General features: G+C 38.9%; 1 protein-coding gene across 7 annotated transcripts in view; it reads left to right on the forward strand.

Moving 5' to 3' along the window:
* The window catches only part of TRAPPC9 (trafficking protein particle complex subunit 9), an 889500-nt gene that overhangs the window by 309258 nt on the left and 558672 nt on the right, over window positions 1–21570 (forward strand). For all 7 annotated transcript variants that reach the window (XM_077166715.1, XM_077166716.1, XM_077166713.1 and 4 more), the window contains one exon: window positions 6022–6146. In XM_077166715.1, coding sequence (XP_077022830.1) covers window positions 6022–6146 — 125 coding nt within the window. The remainder of the gene's footprint in view (window positions 1–6021; window positions 6147–21570) is intronic.

A 21570-nucleotide genomic window follows, 5' to 3' on the forward strand; every position in this document is an offset into this window, starting at 1 on the left:
CCCCACTCTCACCATTCCCCGAAGGGGGCTTGCAAATACTTTTCCAGTCACTGATCAAATCATTCTGGGATTCATCGGGGGATCACTCTGGACAAACCAACAAAATCTCATGTGCTACCTGAGATTCCAAGTACTTATGACATTCAATCAAACTATCTACATGAGTTATATTAGGAAATGCTCTAGTCAAAATCTAAATTTTGTAACAAATAAACATTTTTTGCTTTGAAAAGTGTTATTTTAGCATGTAAAATTGTAGTTCTGAATCACCCACAACAGTGCTTTTAATAGAAAAATTGAGCTCTATAAATAACCTTGAGATTCTCTCCAAAAGCTTGATTTTACTGAAGATGATACACTAATCTCATACCATTCTTAAATACCACTCTGTCATGATAAACCCACTGAGATCTATGGTTTTTCTGTAGGTCTGTTTGTAACTTTTTCTGTCCTGTCTTCCTTTTCATTACTGTCTCAATCTGTTCTCCGTTCTATTAATGATAGCCTATGTTGGCAGAAAAGTTGTCCAAATGATTGAACACAATTTTGTTCCTTCTACCTCATCCCAGCTGGAGAGTTTTCCTTCACAGGAATTTCCAGTGTTTTAGCATCCTGCTCACTATTTTTTTTTTTTTTCATCTGCTCCCTCTCCACCCTTCTGCAGCTGCCTCCATCTTCTTTCCAGCTCTCTTCTTCTATGGGCTTAGGTCTTATCTTGCAAATGCTAGTTTCTGCCTCCTACCTGAGCTGATAATATTCTGTCCTTGTTTATACCTTACAAGTTATTTGCTTCTTCTGTTCTCAATGGCAGGTTTTTTGAGGTTTCTGTGTCTCTGATGAGAGACCTGAAAAGGAGGCAAATGGCATATCTATCGTTTAGCCTTTTGGCTGTTTTTGCAAAATATTCACACCCTTGATCCTTCTAGTTGCAAGATATTGAGTGTTTGTCACATGACTTATCTCATCAAGTGCTTTGAATTAGTTCTCATTTTAGAGCCCCTAATACTGGGTTAGGAAGCGATGTGGCTTGCACAGAGATTCTGAATGTGCTCTGGAGAATGGCTGCAGAAAGGCCCCATATGTGTATCTTTATAGCGTGTGATTGAAAGAAAGTTAAATCTTCTTTTCTTTTCTCCCAGAATTCTTAGATCAAGTCTCATCGAAGTAGTTGGAGTGACTCTTCTTGTGCATTCCTTGCATCCTCTGTCACTGTTGAAGGGACGTTTCCATGTCTGGCCATTGTTGGGTCAGAGCCACCACATGGATGGAGAAGGAGCATTCCCCAAAGAAAAGAGAAGTGGGAAGACAAAGAACCAGACATTAACTGCATCTTTTCATTTCATTTCAATATTTCTGGGCCATTTCCAGAAATGAGGAGTTTTGTGTTGTTAGAAGTCTAAAATAGGATTGGTATTTCCAAGGCAAAACAAGCATCTGAATTTCTTTGAGCTAGCAGCTTTTGCTCAGTTTGCTAATGATGGAACCATTCCTGGGGGAGAACAAGCAAAGCAGTATCCCCAGGCCCTTAATGTGTGTGTCTGAATGCATTTGAATGAAAGAGAGAGAGAGAGGGAAGGAGAGGGAAGTTGAGAGAGACAGAACAATAGGGATGAGATGGCATTTAAAATCCCTTTGGGCACCTGCCATTGGGAGAGGCTGACTTATGGCCCGAATCAAATTTAGTTCTTTTAGCATAAGGCTCATTTAAAAGCTCCACTTGACCTACTTTCTCAGGTAGGATGCTGAAAACCACAGCATTCATGTTTTGCAAAGTCAGGGTGTAGTGGAGAGGGTTTAGAGATTGTGCCCCTGTGCTGGGAGATAAGAAGAGGAAGAGGAAAAAACTCATTAAAATCAACTAACAGATTCTGTTTGAATCTTTTCAAATGAGTCTTTACACAGAGACACATGAAATTTCAGTTAACCAGAAGTTGATTGTTAAATGTGGCTTTGGGATGACGGAATTTTTGTTGTGCATGAGTGGGTAAACCAATTTGACTCTGTAATTTATTAAAGTGTTCACTTAGTGTTTACTGAGGGATTATAGTTTGTCAGATCCTGGGCCAGCTATTGTGGGGAAAATGATAATGATTATATGCCAAGGATTCTGCCCTCAAGGAGTTTATAGTCATGTAAGGAATGGAATATAAGGCAGGGCCGTCATTTACTATAATAGTAGTAATAGTTATTTTTGTTCAGTGCTTGTCATGTATGAGGCATTGTGATAACACTTTATATACAGTAACATTCTTCTAAATCTCTCTACAACTTGTATATTCCTATTCACATTTTGGGTTTGAGGAATTTCAGAGAGGTTAGTGACTTGATAAAGGTTGTTCAGCCAGATAGTGGAGGAACCAAGATTCTCTCCCAGGTCCTTCTGGTTCCCTATACATAACTATGTGGCTTCTTCATGTGGCTTGAGTCTACAGGTAGTAAGCATAGAAATAAAAGAGACAGCAAGATTTGGAATTTAAGAGGAAGGGGAGCTTGCCCTCAGGGAGGTGGCAAGTAAGGGAGGCATTATGAAGGGGGGAGGGGATGGTATTTGAACTGAGAACTTAAGAAGTTGGGGTATTAGCATGGACAAATAGGTTTTCAGAGGGAAGCAAATTGCAAAAGCACAAATGTGGGAAAACATGGGCACGATAAGGAGTGAAAGGAAAATATTTTGTTGGAAGAATTGCCTGAACCCACTTTCAGGGACTGACATGGTTTGATACTGGGCTTAGTCCCCATGAGGGCCATTTCATTTCCACCAAAACTTCAGAGATTTACTATCCACTCTCTTTGTTGGGATGTCACCTATGCTTTTTTACCCAGCTGTCCTATAAATTTGTGAAAGCTGATCAGACTCTCAGCCTTTCAGTTATCTCTTCTGGGATCTGCAAGTACCTCTAGGGGAAATGTGGCTTAAAATGCCAGTGCCAAGTCTCTGTATACCTTTCTCCTGAAACACATCCCTGTAGTTCTTCGCTGCCTTGTTAACTCTTCAGCAATGTGAACAGAATTTAAAAATACTTTATCCATGCTTTTTAGTTCTCACTGGCTGAGTTGGTCTTAATTGTCTAGCCTGCTGGTGGCAGCAGCAGACTTTCCTGAAGTTTGTTTTATACCTGTTCAGTTTGAGCTGCTTGTGGAACATCAGAAATAACTCGACTGTTTATATGCGATGCTTTAATAAGGGCCTTCTTGGCACTTCCATTTTTTCTGAAAGTGAAAAGATTAATTTGCCCTTAAATGCTTAATCATGCGTATCTTTCACAGGCTTTACTGGTGGAAACAGATCAATTTGTAATTTTTCTTATTATGGAATCTCAATGTCTGATTCTCAAGTGTGCTGTTTTGAGTTCAATGTATAATGAATCTTCTAATGTGATATTTAATTTAAAAAAGCATTTATAACAGCATTTGAGCATTTGAAGCCTCTAAACAGAAAATTAATAAATTCTACTTTACCTACTTGAATATTGCCATCCTGAAAACTGAATTACTTAAGAGAACATTCCTTAGCAAATGATGTGTCAGAGAAATTTGTTTTTTTCTTTAATTTTAAAATCATAGACCATTTACATTATGGTTAATAAGTTTTTGCAGAGACATATTGGGCATAAAGCCCTGGGTCTCAGTGATTGAAACCATTGTAAATTTTGTTTTGTATCAGTTAAAAGTAAATTCTCTTCAGCTTTTCACAAAGAACTTTACTTACTTAATAAGAAGTTACTAGAATGGATTTGTTTGTGATATGTGGCCATTTGAATTTCCTTTCCCAACCTCTATAGTGTAGTGAAAAGAAAACTAGGCTTGAAATAGGATTGTGGGAAGATGGTAGAGTAAGAAGTTCCAGAAACTGTCTGAATAAAGTATTTTGAAACTCGAGAGTTTAATGGAAAACTGCAGCATCCAGGGAGGAGATGGAGGAAGAGGCTTAAATTACGGTAAATACTGATGGAGTTCATCCTCTGTGCAAAAGCTGCTATCCCCCAGCCTTCCACTGTGTGGCAGACAGCAGTGGGGGCTGCAGCCCAGACTCCTTGTGCAGTTTGCTGGTGCCAGGATGGGCTATAAGGACCTAGTCTTCCCAAAATCCCAGGGATTGGGTTCACACTGCTAAGCACTGCTTTTTTATTTTTTAAATATTTTTATTGAGAAATATCCACACATATACAGTCCAACCATATTAAGCAATCAGTGACACACAATATCATCACATAGTTGTGTGTTCTTCACCATGATCAATTTTTGGAACCTTTGTATCACTCTAAAAAAAAAAACTAATGCATTCTATACCCCTTACCTCTTCTTCTCATTGACACACAGTATTTCAATCTACCCAATTTTTACCCTTTATCTTCCTCTATTATTTATTTATTTTCATCCATATATGTACATAAATATATGTATTTATAAATATAAATGTTTAATTTTTATTTTGTAAATACAAATATAGCATGTATAATATATTTATATATAAATATAAATAATATGTATTTTAAATATAAATATTTTAACTCATCTGTTGTATATATATTTATTGTTTAACTTATCTGTCCATACCCTGGATAAAAGGAGCATCAGACACAAGGTTTTCACCATCACACAGTCACATGGTAAAAGCTATATGGTTATACAGTCTTCTTCAAGAATCAAGGCTACTGGAACACAGTTCAGCAAGTTCAGGTACTTTCCTCTAGCCACTTAATCGCTGCTTTCGATCAGCTATTTTAGATCATGGGGGGCCTAGATGCTGGGAAGGGCCATAATAAGTGCATTATGTATGTTAAGCATGTAAGTACATGTAAAGTTGCTCAACATCATCAGCCACTAAAGAAATGCAAATTGAAAGTACAATGAGATACTAATTCACACCCACTAGGACGGCTATTATTAAAACAAAACTGAATCTAACTTGTTGGCGAGGATACAGTCAGTAAAAGAGGAACTCTCATACACTGTTGGTGGGAATATAAAAATGGTACAGATGCTGTATGAGTTTGGCAGTTCCTCAGAAAGTTAAACATAGAATTACTATATGATCTGGCAATTCCACTAATAGCTGTATGCCCCAAAATACTGAAAGCTGGGACATGGACAAGTATTTATATGCTAATGTTCATCACAGCTTTATTCACAATGACCAAAAGGTGGAAGCAGCCTGTGTCCATCAGGAGACGAATGGATAAACAGAATGTGGTCAATCCAAACAATGAAATATTGTTCAGCCATAAATGAAATTAGTGTTGGTAAATGCTACAACATGGATGAACCTTGAAGACTTCACGTTGAATGAAATCATCTGGACACAAAAGGACAAATATTGTATGATTTCTCTCATGTGACATACTAATAGTTATCAGATTCTTAGAGACAGTTAGCAGAATAGTGGTCACCAGGGGTTGGGTTCGGGAAGAATGGGAAGTTATTACTAAATGAGTTTTGGTTTGTGATGATGAAAATAGTCTGAAAATAGATAGTGGTGAAAGTTACACAGTATTGTCAATGTACTTATGTCAAGAAATTGTCCACTTAAAATGGTTAAAATGATTATATGTGTATTTTATCACAATTAAAAATAAAATGTAAAAGGTTGATAGGCTTTTACTCAAAGTTTCAGGTCTGCCATCCATCCTTCCATCTGTCCATACATACAAATTTATTAAATATCTAGACATATGTAGTTCTAGCTCAGGATCAATTATTGCCAGTATGACCTTGGGTAAGTTTTTCATTGTTCTTTAAAATGGAGACAACTTTAAAGTACTATACTGGTATGAGTTGTCATCTAACGCGCCTCGCTTTCTTTATTTTCCTTTTCTTCTATATCAGTTTTCTTGTGTCATAAGCCGAAATCAGTGTTCACTTTCAGCTCTTACATAGATTGATGTTGTTCCTTTGGCTTCGTTTATAGGAGAAGTCCATCATAGTGTCAACTACTTGTAGCTGTACCTTACCTACATGCCTACATTTTAAAAACTCAAAATAATTTCATGCTTATATTTTTTCTTCCTGTTTTATTTTTAGATGGAATCAGTGTCAGTGGCTTTCCACTGTCCAGTCCTTTTCGCCAGGTTGTCAGGTCCCGAGTGGACAGCAAACCTACAAACCCGCCTGAAAGCAGCAAAGTGGGTGATGCCAGCCACGTGAAGGTGAGCCAGCAGATCCTACAGAAGTGAGTTCTGCAGGCCACGTCTTGCTTGATTTCTGCAAAGCCTGTTCTGTGGCACTGTTTGAGTATTATTATTTTTTCTTTTAAAAATGAAGAGTGTATTTAACAATATGATTGTGTTTGTGGAAAGAATTTTTCATTCTGTGGAATGTTCTGGAAAGCAGTTACAATGAGGCCTGATTGTGTTGAGTTTCAGTGTTGCAGACTCTGTTTCCTGGGAACATTGAGTTTTGTGATCTGAGTCCAGAAGCTCAATGATTACTGTGGACTGTTGTTTGCCTTTTTCCTATTCATTTAGTAATTGCAAAATTATTTTAGATTAATCAAGGTTTTAAAGTTGTTTTTTTTTTTTAACCATCTGTCAACCCCTTCTACTTTTTTGCTTTGTAAGCACTCAGGAAGACAAAGCAAATATACAAGTAATCAGTGGATATTAGTGGAAAGTTGCAATGTTTGGGACCTCTGGGTGAGAATGAGCAGAGGCAGTGGGATCCCAGGAGCTCAAGGGGAGGTCTGGACTGAAGCTCTTTGTTCTTGGTCATTAGCCTATGGGGAAATTCTGGCTGGTGGAGGCCACCCAGGGCCAGCAGCAAAGTCACCCAAGTAGAATGCACAGAAACATGCATTCAGGACCACCCTTCAGAGCGTTGCTTACAATCCGTTTACCAACATGTAAGAGGGGTGGACTGGTTAGGACTATAAGAAGAATTTGGATGATGGAGAAGAGGCTGGAAAAATGGTTTTCTGGGAGGCCCCCTCAGGTTTCAGGTCCCCACTAGCCTTCTTATGACCTCATGATAACCAACGCCAGGCTATAACTTCATCTCTCCTATGAGCCCGTGTGCTTTCATATCACTCAGTTTGCAGCTTGACCCCTCCTACGTGTGGTTATCACCTCTCTGTCTGCTGTTGACAGGCCGCAGGGGCACTCTCTGCTTATATCTGTACCAACATGTATAGTCTCCTCATGTTGCTGTCAGGAATGGTATTTTGTGGAACTGAGGACTTTCTGGAGATGGCACTAGCCTTTGGGATGAGAAACATCGATAGAGGGAAGGTTAACACCCAGACCTCCCTGTGCTGCCTGTTTTCTGTATTTGGAGCAAGCAATCATCAGTAGGTAGTTTGGTACTAAGGCTATTGTTGGTGGGCAAAAGCTAAACCTGTTGAGAAAAATACTCATACCATCAGGAGGGTTTTCTGAAGAGAATTATGGAGAGCATATTGCTGTGAGGTGTAAAAGACAACTCATCTAGCCATTGGGTTTGGAACCACAAAACCTTGATTCTAATCTTTAGCCTCACATTTAACCTTTCTCTCCACTTTCTTTAAGAGAAGTTTCCACTGATGAGAACAGGCTCAAGGTATCATTTGTATAAGAGACTTCAGAGACCGAAGTCTTGCTTCTCAAAAAACCAAGTGTAGGGCTCCATATATCTTGTGGGGAATCCAAAACCAGGAGTTGCTGTACTGCCCAAGATCACTAGTGGATCAGGCCCCTGATTAAAGTATTCTGGATTAAGAAACTGCCAAACTGTTTTCTGAAGTGGCTACACCATGTTACATTCCTACCAGTAGTGTATGAAGGTCCTAGTTTCTCTGTATCCTTACCAACAGTTGTTATTGGCTCTTTTAAATTAGAGACTTCTAGTGGTAGTGAAGTGGTATCTCATTATAATTTTAAGTTTTATTTCCCTAAGGACTAACGATGTTGATCATCTGTTCATATGCTTATTGGTACAGATATCTCTGGTGAGATGACTATTGAAATTTTATGTTCATTTAAAAAACTGGATTATTTTATTTGATTACTGAGGTGAAATAGTTCTTTACATATTGTTCTAGTTTGCTAGCTGCTGGAATGCAATGTACCAGAAACGAAATGGCTTTTAAAAGAATTTAACAAGGACAAGAAAATGTCCCAGTTAAAACAGGTCTGTAGAAATGTTCAATCAAAGGCATCCATCCAGGGAAAGATACCTTGGTTCAAGAAGGCCGATGAAGTTCAGGGTTTCTCTCTCAAGTGAGAAGGCACATGGCGAACGCAGTCAGGGCTTCTCTCTCAGCTGGAAGGGCACATGGTGAACACAGCATCACCTGCTAGCTTTCTCTCCTGGCTTACAGTTTCATGAAGCTCCCGGGGAGGCGGTATCCTTCTTCATCTCCAAAGGTTGCTAGCTCGTGGACACTCTGCTTCTTGATGCTGCAGCATTCTCTGCTCTCTCCGAATCACTCATGCTCATTCTCCAAAATGTTTCCTCTTTTATAGGACTTCAGAAATTAATCAAGACCCACCTGAATGGGTGGAGACATGTTGTCACCTAATCCAGTTTAACAACCACTCTTGATTACATCACATCTCCAGGGAGATGATCTAATTACAGTTTCAAACATACAGTGCTGAATAGGGATTAGAAGAAATGGCTGCCTTTACAAAATGGGATTAGAATTAAAATATGGCTTTTCTAAGGTATCTACATCATTTCAAACCAGCACACATATACTAGATACAGGCCCTTATCAGATATATGATTTGCAAGTATATTCTCCCAGTATGTGTCTTTTCATGTTATCAGTGGTGTCTTTTGAAGTGAAGAAGTTTTCCATTACAATGAAGTCAAACTGATTAACTTTTCCTTTTATGACTTCTACTTTCTGAGTTGTTTCCAAGCAGTTCTTGTGTACTGCAAGGCCACGAAGATTTACTCTTCTGTTTTCCTCTTAGAGTTTTATCGATTTAGCGCTTGCATTCAGGCCTATAATCCATATGGGGTTAATTTTTGTAGGTGATTTGAAACGAGGATCTAAATTTCCCATTTTATCCACCTGCAATATAGTTCAGTAGTGTTAATTACATGCACAGTGTTCTGCTACCAGCACCGTAATCCATTACCAAAACTTTCCATCACCCCAAATAGAAACTCTTTACAAATTAGAAGTTAACTCCCCACCCCAAACCCCACCAGGCCTCAAATAACCTGTGTTTTAGTTTCTGACTTTATGAATTTGCATATTCTGCTTTTTCTTTTTTTTTGCATGGGCAGGCACCAGGAATTGAACCCCGGTCCCCGGCATGGCAAATGAGAACTCTGCCTGCTGAGCCACTATGGCCTGCCCCCTGCTTATTTTATTTCAGTGGGATCATACAGTATTTGTTCTTTTGTGTCTGGCTTATTTCATTTAACATGATGTCTTCAAGGTTCATCCATGTTGTTGCATGCTTCAGAATTACATTCCTTGTTACAACCAAATAATATTCTGTTGTTTGGTTATACCACATTTTATTTATCCATGCATCTCTTGATGGATCTTGGGTTGCTTCCATTTTTTACAATTGTGAATAATACTGCTGTGAATATCAGTTTGCATATGTCTGTAGGAGACCTTATTCTTTTGGGTATATACCTAGGAGTGGATTTACCAGGCCATATGGTAATTCTATACTTAACTTTCCGAGGAACTGCCAAACTGTTTTCCCACCAACTAAAGTATGAGGGTTTTGTTTTTCCATATCCTTTATAACACTTATATTTCCATTCTTTTAATAGCTGCCCTTCTAATGGGTATAAAATGATGTCTCATTGTGGTTTTGCTTTGCATTTCCCTAATGGCTAATGATGTTGAGACTCTTTCCATGTGCTTATTGGTCATTTGTTTATCTTTGAAGAAATAGCTATTCAAGTTATTTTATCCATTTCTTAATTGAGCTGTCTTCTTATTTTGAGTTCTAGGAGTTCTGTATGTATTCTGGATATTAAACCCTTATCTAGATTTATGGTTTCCAACTATTTTCTTCCATTCTGTAGGTTGTCTTATTTTTCTTGATGAAGTCTTCTGATGCACAAAGAATTTTCTTTCTTTTTTTTATGCTGTATGTGGGGGGGTCACATTTCAATTTTTTTCCATGTGAGGATCTTGTTATTGCACAATCATTTGTTGAATTTTTTTGCTTTTGTTTTTGTTGGTTTCTGTCATGGTCAGGTTCATGTGTCAACGTGGCAAAGTGGTGGTACCTGTTTGTCTGGTTGGGCAAGTGCTGGCCTGTCTGTTGCCATGAGGACATTTCATAGAATTAAATCATGATCACGTTAGCTGCATCTATAGCTGATTCCATTTCTAATCAGCCAAGGGGAGTGTCTTCTGCAATGAGTGATACTTAATCTAATTACTGGAGGCCTTTTAAGGAGGATTCAGAAGAGACAGGCTCCCTTCCTCCTTTGGCTGGTGAGCCTCTCCTGTGGAGTTCATGTCCCACAATTGCGTGAGATGCTTTTATGAATTTTATATTTACGAATATTTCCTGTTGATTCTGTTTCTCTAGAGACCCCTAACTAATACAGTTTCTTTGTTTGGTAGGGAGGTGCATGGGCCAGGAATTGAACCTGGGTTTCCTGCATGGCAGGAGAGAATTCTACCATTGAACTACCTTCATACCCCCCCACAAAAGGTTTTAATTTTGAGAAGTCCCATTTATCTATTTTTACTTTTATTTTCTTGTGTTTTTGGTATATAGAAACCATTGCCTAAAAGTCCCTTGAGGGATGGGAGAAAAATTATGGAACTACTAAACTTTACCACTAGGGAAACCCCTGATACTGTGCCAAACATTAGTGACACCCTAATCAATAGACCAAGCTCTAGATCTTGAGGTTTGCTCTTGTGAAGCTTATGTACCTATAGGTATGCCTAAGAATCACCTCTGGAGGACCTCTTTTGTTGCTCAGATGTGGCCTTTCTCTCTTGAAGCCCAACTCTGTAAGTGTTTCATTGCTGTCCCTGCTATGTGGGACATGACAGGCAGAGATAAAAGTCTCCCTGGTGGTGGGAGAGATCACCCCCAAGGATGAGCCTAGCCCTGGCACTGTGGAATCGTCAATGTCATTCTGACCAAAAGAGGGAGAAGAAGTGTAATAAATAAGGTATCAGTGGCGGAGCGAGTTCAACAAGAGTCAAGAGGCTACTCTGGAGGTCACTCTTACGCATGCTTCAGTTAGACATTGCTACCTATCATAATTTGCCAGACCCCAACCAAAACCATTCCTGCCAATCCTAAGGAATACCTAGGGCATTATAGAACATTCTACAAAGGTTCCATGCATTAGGGTAACTCTCTAAAACCTGCAACCTCCAGATGGATTCTTGGACCAGTTTAGTCCTGAAATGCAGAGGGCCTAGCCTTTCCAGAACATCAAGTAGTTCCACCCCCCTATCGCATATTATTGACAGCTTCTTGCAACATGAAAAAGTTAGAATGGGCATAGCCCAAATACCCCTAAAAAGTGGGAGAAGGATCCAAGGTTACAGTGGAGTTATACAGAGAAGGCCAGGTTTAACAAATGAGTATGAGTGCTAAATCATTATACTAATACTCCTTTTAGCCTCCAGTACCTTAAAGCAGCTAGAAATAAAAACCTTGTGGAATTGTAACCCATTCCAAACTCTGAAATCTGTTCTACAACTAATTGTTACAATGCACTTTGAAACTTATTGCTCTGGTAGTGCTGTGGTATTGTTGATACCTTCCTGTTAATTTTTATTTGCTCTTCAGAAAAGTGTCTATTCATATCCTCTGCTTATTTTATAGTTGGGTTGTTTGTTCTTCTGTTGCGAAGCTGTATAATTTCTTTATGCATGCAGGGTATCTAGTCTTTATCCGATATGTGGTTTCCAAATGTTTTCTCCCATTGAGCTGGCTGCTTTTCACCTTTTTGATAAAGTCCTTTGAGGCGCAGAAGCTCTTGATCTTAAGGAGTTCCCATTTGTCTATTTTTTCTTTCACTGCTTGCGCTTTAGGTGTAAAGTTTAAGAAGCTACCTCCTATTACTAGCTCTTGAAGATGTTTCCCTACATTTTTTTCTAGAAGTTTTATGCTACTGGCACTTAACATTTAGGTCTTTGATCTGCTTTGAATTAATTTTTGTATAGGGTTTAAGGTAGGGGTCCTCTTCCATTCTTTTGGCTATTGATATCCAATTCTCCCATGTCCCTTTATTGAAAAGACTATTCTGTCCCAATTCAGTGGATTTGGGGGCCTAACGAAGATCAGTTGTCCATAGATTTGGTGGTCTGTCGCCACAGTCTTGGTTTGATTCCATGGTTGATACTCCTTTCTTTGTGCAAGTATCATGCTGTTTTGACCACTGTGGCTTTATAGTAAGTTTTAAAGTCAGGAAGTGTTAGTCTTCTGACTTCAGTCTCCTCTTTTAATATATCTTTAGCTATTTGGTATCTTTTTCCTTTTCAGATAAATTTGATAACTAGCTTTACCCACTCTTCAGAGTAGGTTGTTGGGATTTTGATGGTATTGCATTGAATTTGTAGATAAATTTGGGTAAAATTGACATCTTAACAGACATTCAATCTATTTTGGTTTGTTAAAGCTGCTAGAATGCAATATACCAGAAATGGAATAGCTCTTATAAAGGGAAATTATTTAATAACAAATTTGTAGTTCTAAGGCTATAAAATGTCCAAACTAAGACACCCAGTAAAAGATTCCTTGACTCAAGAAAGGGCAGTGTCTGTCACATGGGAAGACAAGTGGCTGGCTTCTACTGGTCCTTGTTACAGGTTCTGTTGCTTCCAGCTTCTAATGCCAGTGGCATCTTTCAGCATCTGTGGACCTTCATTTAGCTCCTCTGGGACACAAGTCTGGGTTCAGGCTTGCTTAGTGTCTCATGGGAAGGCACATTGTGATGACTGCTGGGCTCTGCCCATGTCTGAGCATCTGCTCTCTCTGTTAGCGCTGCGGTCATCTGCAAACATCTGGTTCTCTGTCAGCTCTGGAGCAACTGCTTCTGTCATTTCTGAAGCAACAGCTCCAAGTGTCTGCATCTGAGGTTTCTCCAAATTGTTTTCCCTTATAAAGGACCCAAGAAACTAATCAAGACCCACCTTGAATGGGTGGAATTATATCTCCATCTAATCAAAATTCACACCCACAACTGGGTGTGTCACATCTCCATGGAAACAAATCCAATCAGAGTTTCCCATCCTAAATAATAGGTATGGCCTCACAAGATTGGATCAGGATTAAAACTTGGCTTTTCTGGGATACTTAATATTTTCAAACCGGCACAGATAGTGTGCTGTCCATTTCTGGAGCTTTCTATTCAGTCCGGTTCAACATTCTGTTACTTCTTCAGCATCAAGTGCCCAATCTCTACCCTCTTTCTGTCTCCTGATAGCCTGTGTTCTCAACTTTAACTCACAAATTTCTCTCATTAATGTTGGTTCATATTAATGAGACTATACTGTACTTGCCTTTCTGTTTCTTACTAATTTCACTCAGTATAGTATCCTCGGTGTTCATCCACATTGTTACATGCTTCGTGATTTTATTTTGTCTTACAACTATGTAATATTTCATTGTATGTATAAACCATAGTTTGTTTAGCTACTTACCCGTTGATTGACATTTGGGCTATTTCCATCTCTTAGAAATCATAAATAATGCCACTGTAAACATAGATGTGCAGATGTTTGTTTGTGTCCTTGCCTTCAGTTCCTCTGAATATATACCTCGTAATGGGATTGCTGGATCATTTGGCAATTCTATACTTAGCTTTCCGGGAAACCACCAAACTGCCCTCCAGAGCAATTGCACCATTCTACATTCTCACCAACAATGACTACGTGTGCCTCTTTTTCCACATCCTCTCCAGCACTTGTAGTTTTCTGTTTTTTTTTTTAATAAGCCATTTTAGTAGGTATGAGATGATATTTTGTTGTGGTTTTGGACTTGCATTGCCTAATAACCAGTGAGGTTGAATATCTTCAATTCTTTGAGCCATTTGTATTTCCTCTTCTGAAAAGTGTCTATGTCTTTTGTTTATTTTTAATTGTGTTGTTTGTCTTTTTGTTGTTAAGTTGTAGGATCTATTTATATATTCTGGATAGTAAACCCTAATTGATATGTGGTTTCCAAGCATTGTCTCCTATTGTGTAGGCTGCCTTTTTACTTTTCTGACTAAGTCCTCTGATGCACAAAAGTGTTTAATTTTGAGGAGATCCCGTGTATCTATTTCTTTCATTGCTTGTGCTTTGGGTGTAAGGTCTGTTATTTTGTTTTTCTAAGTCTTGTACCTTTTTTGTCCTTGAGCTCTTTAGCTAATGTCTACTTTCATACTTATTTGGTCTTTTATAGTGTACCATTTTGAGTACCTTCTCCCTTCTTTCTGTATATATATTTTGCAGTTACTTCTTTAAGGTTACCATGGGGCTTAAATGTAACATTCTAGGTCTTTAACAGTCACCTTTGATTTGATTCTAACTTAACTTCACTAGCACACACATAAACTGTTCCTACATGGACAGACACTTTTCTGAGAGGAAATACAAGTTGCTTAAAACCATGTTAAAAGATGCTCAACCTAATTTATCCTAAATCAGGCTATTAGGGAAATACAAATCAAAACCACAGTGGGCATTTTGAGCTTCTCCTATTGCCAGTTTAAGCTTCATTTGGCACTAGATCTCATATTGCAACCTTCTGACTTTTTTCTGGAGCTTTGAGGAAAATGGTTCTCTTAGTTTCTGCAGGTTGTTTAATGATCTGTGGGGGGATGGAACCCTGGAGCAGAGTGTCCTACATTGCCATCTTGGTCAACTGAAGTCTCCAATTAATCCTTTTTGATGCTGTTGTGATAAAATTGTTTTCTTAATTTCCTTTGTAGATTATTATTGCTAGTATCGAGAAATGCGATAGATTGATTACTTTTCTTTATCTTTCTTTTAAAAATTTTTCCTCATCTTTATGATTTTCTTATTTCTACTTGTTTTGGATTTAAGGTGGAAGCTTAGGTTATTGATTTGACATCTTTTCTGATGTAAGCATTTACAACCAGAAATTGTTCCCTCTAAATCAGCTTTAACTGTGCCTTGTACATTTTGATTTTTGAGTTTCACTTTTTATTCAACTCAATATTTTAAGTAATTTATCTTTTGATGTCTTCTTTGATCCATAGGTTTTTTAGAAGTATATTGTTTAGTTTATAAGCATTTGTGAATTTCCTGTAGTCTCTCCTATTGTTGGTTTCTTTTTCAGTTCCATTTAGATTGGAGAATATACTTTCCATGATTTCAGTTATTTTAAATGTATTGGAATTTGCTTTATGGCCTAGCATCTGGCCTGTCCCTGAGTTTTTATGTGTACTCTTAAAAAAAAAAGTGTATTCTGCCCTTCTTTATTAGCCTATTCTAAAGATAGATGTCAGTTAGGCCAAATTAGTTGATTGTGTTATTCAAGTCTTCTCTATTTTTCTGTCTAGTTGTCCTATCCATATTTAAGAATGCAGTATTGGAATTTTCAGTTGTTTTTGTTGAATTGTCTGTTTTTTCCATTAATTCTGTGGATTTTTCTTCATTTGTTTTTTGGGTTCTGTTGTTAGATATGTATATATTTATTATTGTTTATAATTGTATCTTCCTCATGAATTTACCTTTTATCATTATAAAATGTTTCTCTTGTAACTTTTTTTGTCTTAAGCTCTGTTTTGTTTCGTATTATTATAGTTATTCCTCTCATGCTTACTGTTTCAGAGATACATCTTTTTCTGTCCTTTTATTTTCAGCCTATTTATGTATTTGAATTTTAAGAATGTCTCTTCCTGAAGGATGTAGTTTGATCTTTTTTTTATTAATCCGAGCAAGCTCTGTCATTTGATTGAATTGAATAATCCATTTATACTTAACTGTTTCTGTTAATAATTTGGTAGGATTTATTTCTACCATTTTGCTATTTATTTTCTGTATGCCCCATAATTTTTTTTCTTTAGTGCCTCCATTGTATTAAATTTGTATTGTCTCCTGTATCATTTTAACTACTTTGTTGATTTTTAACTAGGTTTTGAATCGTGTTTTTAGTGGTCACTCTAGGTATTACAATATTCATCTTCATTTATCAACAAACTATTCTAGATTCATGCTAATTTAATATCAATAAAGTATAAAAAATTTTCTCCCATGTAGTTCAGTCCTTTGATTCCCTTCCTCGTTCTTTTTGTTTTTGTTGTCATGTGTAAAGCCAGTAATAGTATTAAAATTATTTCTTTATATATATACTCTTATGTCTTTTAAAGGAGTTAGAAGAGAATGAAGGAAAAGATATAGTTGTAGAATCTTTTATATTAACTTACATTTACTTTTTTACCATTTCCTCTGCTCTATTTCTCCTTGTGTACTTGAATTATCAGCTGGAGAATTTAATTCCTTTCTGTGGCCCCTCTTTTGTGCTGTTATTGCCACATTTATTACGTATCTTTGGTTATTATCAGTCAATATAATTTTGTAATTATTGTTTTATGCACTTGTCTTAAGAGTAGGAAAGAGAAAAATTGTTTATGCTTTCTTTTATAATTACCGACATAATTACTTTTACAATGCCTTTTGCTTCTTGTCTGAATTCAGTTTTCTTGCCTTTTAAGTTGAAGCATTCTCTTTGTATTTTTTGCTGGACAGATCTGCTAGCTATGAAATATCTGTCTTTGCTTTTCTGGAAATGTCTCCTTTTCACCTTCATATATGAAGGCTAGTTTTGTTGAACATAGAGCTTGTGGTTTTCAATTTTTTCTTAAAGAAATTTGAATCCATCATCTCACTGGTCTCTGTCATTTGTGCCACCTTTTCACCCTCCTCTCCTTCTAGAATTCCTCTTCCACATATTTCTTCCTGAGTCAGGGTAGCTTGTTTGTGTGTTTCCAGGAATTTGTCCATTTCATCTAAGTTGTCTAGTTTGTTGGCATATAGTTGCTCAATAGTATCCTCTTATGATTTCTTTTATTTCTTCAGGGTCTGTGGTAACGTATCCGTTCTCATTTCTGATTTTATTTGCATCCTGTCTCTCTTTTTCTATGTCAGTTTATTGATTTTCTCAAAGAACCAACTTTTGGTTTTATTGACTCTTTCTGTTGTTCTTTTGTTCTCCCATTCATTTATCTCTGCTTTAATCTTTGTTATTTCTCTTCTTCTATTTGCTTTGGGGTTAATTTGCTGTTCTTTGTCAAGTTCCTCCAGGCATGTCGTTAAGTCCTCGATATTTGTTCTTGTTATTTAATATAGGCATTTAGGGTAATAAATTTCCCTCTCAGCACAGCCTTTGCTGCATCCCATAAGTTCTGATATGTTGTATTCTCAGTTTCATTTGTCTCCACATAGCTACTGATTTCTCTAGCAATTTCTTCTTTGACCCAACTGGTTGTTTAACAGTGTGTTATTTAACTCCATATACTTGTGAATGTTTTCGTTCTTTGGTGGTTATTGAGATTGAGCTTCATTCAACTGTGATCAGAGAAAGTACCTTGAATAATTTCAGTGTTTTTAAATTTATAAAGACCTGTTTTGTGCCCCAGCATATGTTCTATCCTGGAGAATGTTCCAGGAGCACTAGAGAAGAATGTATATCCTTGTGTTTTGGGGTGCAGTGACCTCTATATGTCTGTTAGGTCTAATTCATTAATCAAGTTATTTCCTTGTTGATCTTCTGTCTCATTGTTCTATCTATAGAAGAAAATGGTGTATTGAAGTCTCTTACTATTATTGTTGAAACATCTATCGCCTCCTTCAGTTTTGCCAGTGTCTGTCTCATGTACTTTGGAGCTCCTTGATTAGGGGCATAAACTGTATCCCTTTAGTTGGTAGATAGTGTCTTGTATCTTTTAACTGGTAACTTTAGTCTGTTAACATTCGAAATCATTACTGAAAAGATGTTTCTTGAATCCACCATCTTATCTTTTTTATTTTATTTGTCAGATCTATATATTCTTTTCCCTCTTTCTTTTTTTCCTCTAAATTACCCTTACTTGTACTCTTAAATTCTGTGCCCTCCTCTGGACTTGTCTTCCCTGTCTTTTTTTTTTCAGTCAGCAGAACTCCTTTCAGTATTTCTTGTAGGGCCAGTCTCTTGTTGACAGATTCTTTCAGGACTTCTTTGTCTGTGAAAACTTTAATCTCCCCCTTAGTTTTGAAGGGGGGGATTAAAAAAAACCAATTTGGCTGGTTGAAGAATTCTTGGCTGGAAGTCTTGCTCTTTCAGGATCTTAAATATATCATACCACTGCTTTCTCTCCTCCAGGGTGCTAGTTGAGTAGTCTGAACTCAGTCCTATGTGGTTTCCTTTGTATGTAGTAGATTGTTTTTCTCTTGCTGCTTTCAGAATTTTCTGCCTCTCTTTAACATTTGATATACTGATTATTATGTGTCTTGGTGAAGGCCTGTTTGGATTTATTCTGTTTGGAGTTTGTTGGACTTCTTTGACTTGTATATTTATGTCCTTTACAAGGGTTGGGAAGTTTTCCCCTATTATATCCTCAACTACTCTTCCTAGCCCTTTACTCATCTCTTCTCCTTCTGGGACACCAATGATTCTTATATTTGTGCACTTTGTTTTGTCTGTTATTTCCCTGAGATCCAATTCAAAATTTTCCATCTTTTTTGTCACTTGTTGTTTTGAGTCTGTGAAGTCAGTTATTCTGTCCTCTATATCTCTTATTCTTTCTTCTGTCCCTGCAAATCTGGTGTTGTGTGCCTCTAGTATGTTTTTTGTTTGTTAACAGAGTCTTCAATATCTGTGATATCCACTATTTTTCTATTTATTCTTTTAAATTGTTCTTTATGCTCTTCTAGTGTCTTCTCGATCTCCTTTATGTCATTTGCCATTGCACATATTTTATTAAGTATAGTAATGTGAACATCTTTGATTAGTTGTTCCAATGTCTGTGTCTCCTCTGGTGTTTCAATTTGGTCCTTAGACTGGGCTATATCTGTGTGCATTGTGATATGCTTAGTGATCTTCTGTCTTCATCGCATGTAAATATCTTGATTGGTTTACGTTGGGAGTTGATTTCTTTCAGTAGTCTAAAGCTTGTGTTTTCACAGGATGGATGCACAGCAGGAAGCTGGGTACTGGGCAGGGCACGACAGTGCAGTGATACATTTCAGGGCAGGTATAAGTACAGGTTGGGGACTTTATGGTGATGCTTGTGAACGTGGTGTTCAGTGACCAGGGAGGATGTAGACCAGTGTGGGTGCACCAGTCTGGGGGGTATAACCCTGGTATGCACTGGCCTAGGGCACAGGGCCTTCTGTGAGCATGTGTAGCACTATGGTAGCAGGTTGGTGTTATGCCTTTGCTAGTTGGAGGAAATTTGACCTGGCTGTGCAGGTTGGCCCTTTCTCAGAGCTTCGAATTGTGACTGAGGACCGTGCACATGTGTGATTCTAGAATCACAGTACTAGGAGTGCTGTAAAGTGATGCTCAGAGCTCAGGGTGGGTGGAGTGAGGCTGAACCACACTATGGGCAACATGTCTGGGTAGCCCGAACATTGAGGCTAGTGCTTGCAGCCTTTATGAATTGGCAAAAGCCTGCAGGGCACAGGGAGGGGGAGGTAGGTCTCTGGAAGTGTGCAGGAGAGGTGGGTTGGGCTGCACTTGGGGTGTGGGTGTGGGGTAGGTACATGTGCAGGGGCGGGGGTGCTTGGAGCACGGGAAATGGAAACAGGTGATAGTGTTTGGATGCGTGGGGTGTAGGGTGGGTTGTGGGTCACAGGGCTGCACTGGTAAGGGTAGAGCATTCAAAGAATGTGGCCTGGCTTGCTTCCTAGTCCTCGGCTCCCGTTTGTGCACTCCTGCGGGCTCTGTGCCTCTGCACCAGGCTCCAGCTCTCTACTTCTCAGTTCCTCGGCCTCTGCAACCAGGGCTGTCCTGTGTAGTGCAGAAGGCTCCCCCAGGTCAGCTGCACTCTTGAATCCTGGTCTCAGTTGCCCTCCCGTCCCTTCTCTAATTTTTCCATGGAGAAGGGGTGAACTCTATCTGGCCATCTTCCCAGAAGTCCCTGCCTTCCGATCTTTTACTTGTGGCAGAGATTCCCAAAGCCTGTTTGTTCTGCGTTCAATGCCCTTTGTGATTAGACCTTACTTGATTTTCCAGAATGTTGTTTCTCTTCTGTCCCAGAATTCTTAGATTCCTGTATGCATCCTGTAACATCCACTGCTTTCCTCACTCTTCTGTACTAGCTTCTTATCAAGGGAAGGAAAAGAATTGATCTTTATCGAAAGGGGTTTACAGGCCAGGAAATCTGTTAAGTGCTTTACATTTAAATGTCACTCAATCCTTGCAGACATCCTATGAGGTCATAGGGCACTGAAGTTCAGGAGTGGTCAAGTTCCTGGAATTAGCTGTGCTGGAGCAGGGATAGGCATCCATGTTCCTTCTCTTGAGCCTCCTGCTGGGGTTGGGCCCTGGGAGCTGGAAAGGGCTGCCATGCTGAGGCTGAGGAGGGCTTTCCAGGTAACAGGTGCTGCTCAGTCAGAGGCAGGAAGGGTGGCGGGGCAAGAGTTAGGAGTTCAGTCCAAAGCCTGTTGGTGGCGAATGTGGTGGTGGCCTTAGAACTTGAATTACGCACCTTTTCCCACTTGTCAAGGACACCCACTGTGGTGGGAGTGGAGTGGGTTAGTGAAGTGGCTCGGTGGTTCTGGGGGCTCCATCTCAGGGGGACCTACTGGGGACTCTGAGGTTGTGGCATGGTGCTTCTCCCCAAAGCAAGAGTGGTATTATTGAATTGGAAACACACTGAACCTATACAGTGATTGCTGAGGAAGGTGGGGTCTCATTTGATGAAAACAGCTTTTAGGGAGCACCCCCAGCTAAAGTGGTAAAAGATAACATGTGCTGCTTTAGCTTTTCAAGGATTTCTTTCTCCCTCAGTCAGCATTGGCTGTGTCAATGCATGCTCATGACTGCCTTTGCTACATACCATGTGAGGAACCTGAGAATAGATACTGCAAAGAGTGGGTGCTTGCTGGATGTCATACTCCCCAAAGCTGACTCTGTAGTGCATTTGTGTGACCTTCAGTTTCCATCCGTAAAATGGGCTAATAATGCAGGCTTCATAGGACTATATGAAGAGTAAATAATGTAAGTGAAGAAATAAAGCTAAATCAAATCAGCAAATCATAGTGAATTGGAACCTCATTCTTCTATATCAAGAGAAAGCGGGATTTCGGTAAAGGAGTCTGGGTTAGTCACCGTCCTGCTGGTTTCTGACTGTGGGAGCAGGCCTTCTGTAGGATCGGCCAACCTGGAGTCCATTCTTCACCTAGAACAGCTCTGGCCCTTCAGCAAATGATGGAACCCTGGCTAACCTTGACTTTCCTGGCTATAAAGTGAGGGTATCATAAATTAGCTGTTGTGTACAGACAGTGTAGCAACCTGACTGGTATCTATCTGGTGGAGGGCTCAGTAAAGAGCCCCCTGATTAGAGCAGAGCTTAGGAAGGTTCTGTGTCAGCTGGGTCTGCATACCCAGGGAGAGGGAGGCTTCTCGGCTCTGCTAGCCTGTGCTAAGTGTATCATAGCTTTGCCTGTCAGAATTATCCACGTTCACTGAAGAAAGAAATAAATAAATGGGA

The sequence above is a fragment of the Tamandua tetradactyla genome, chromosome 6 (genome assembly GCF_023851605.1).
Source record: "Tamandua tetradactyla isolate mTamTet1 chromosome 6, mTamTet1.pri, whole genome shotgun sequence".
Taxonomy (NCBI): Eukaryota; Metazoa; Chordata; class Mammalia; order Pilosa; family Myrmecophagidae; genus Tamandua; species Tamandua tetradactyla.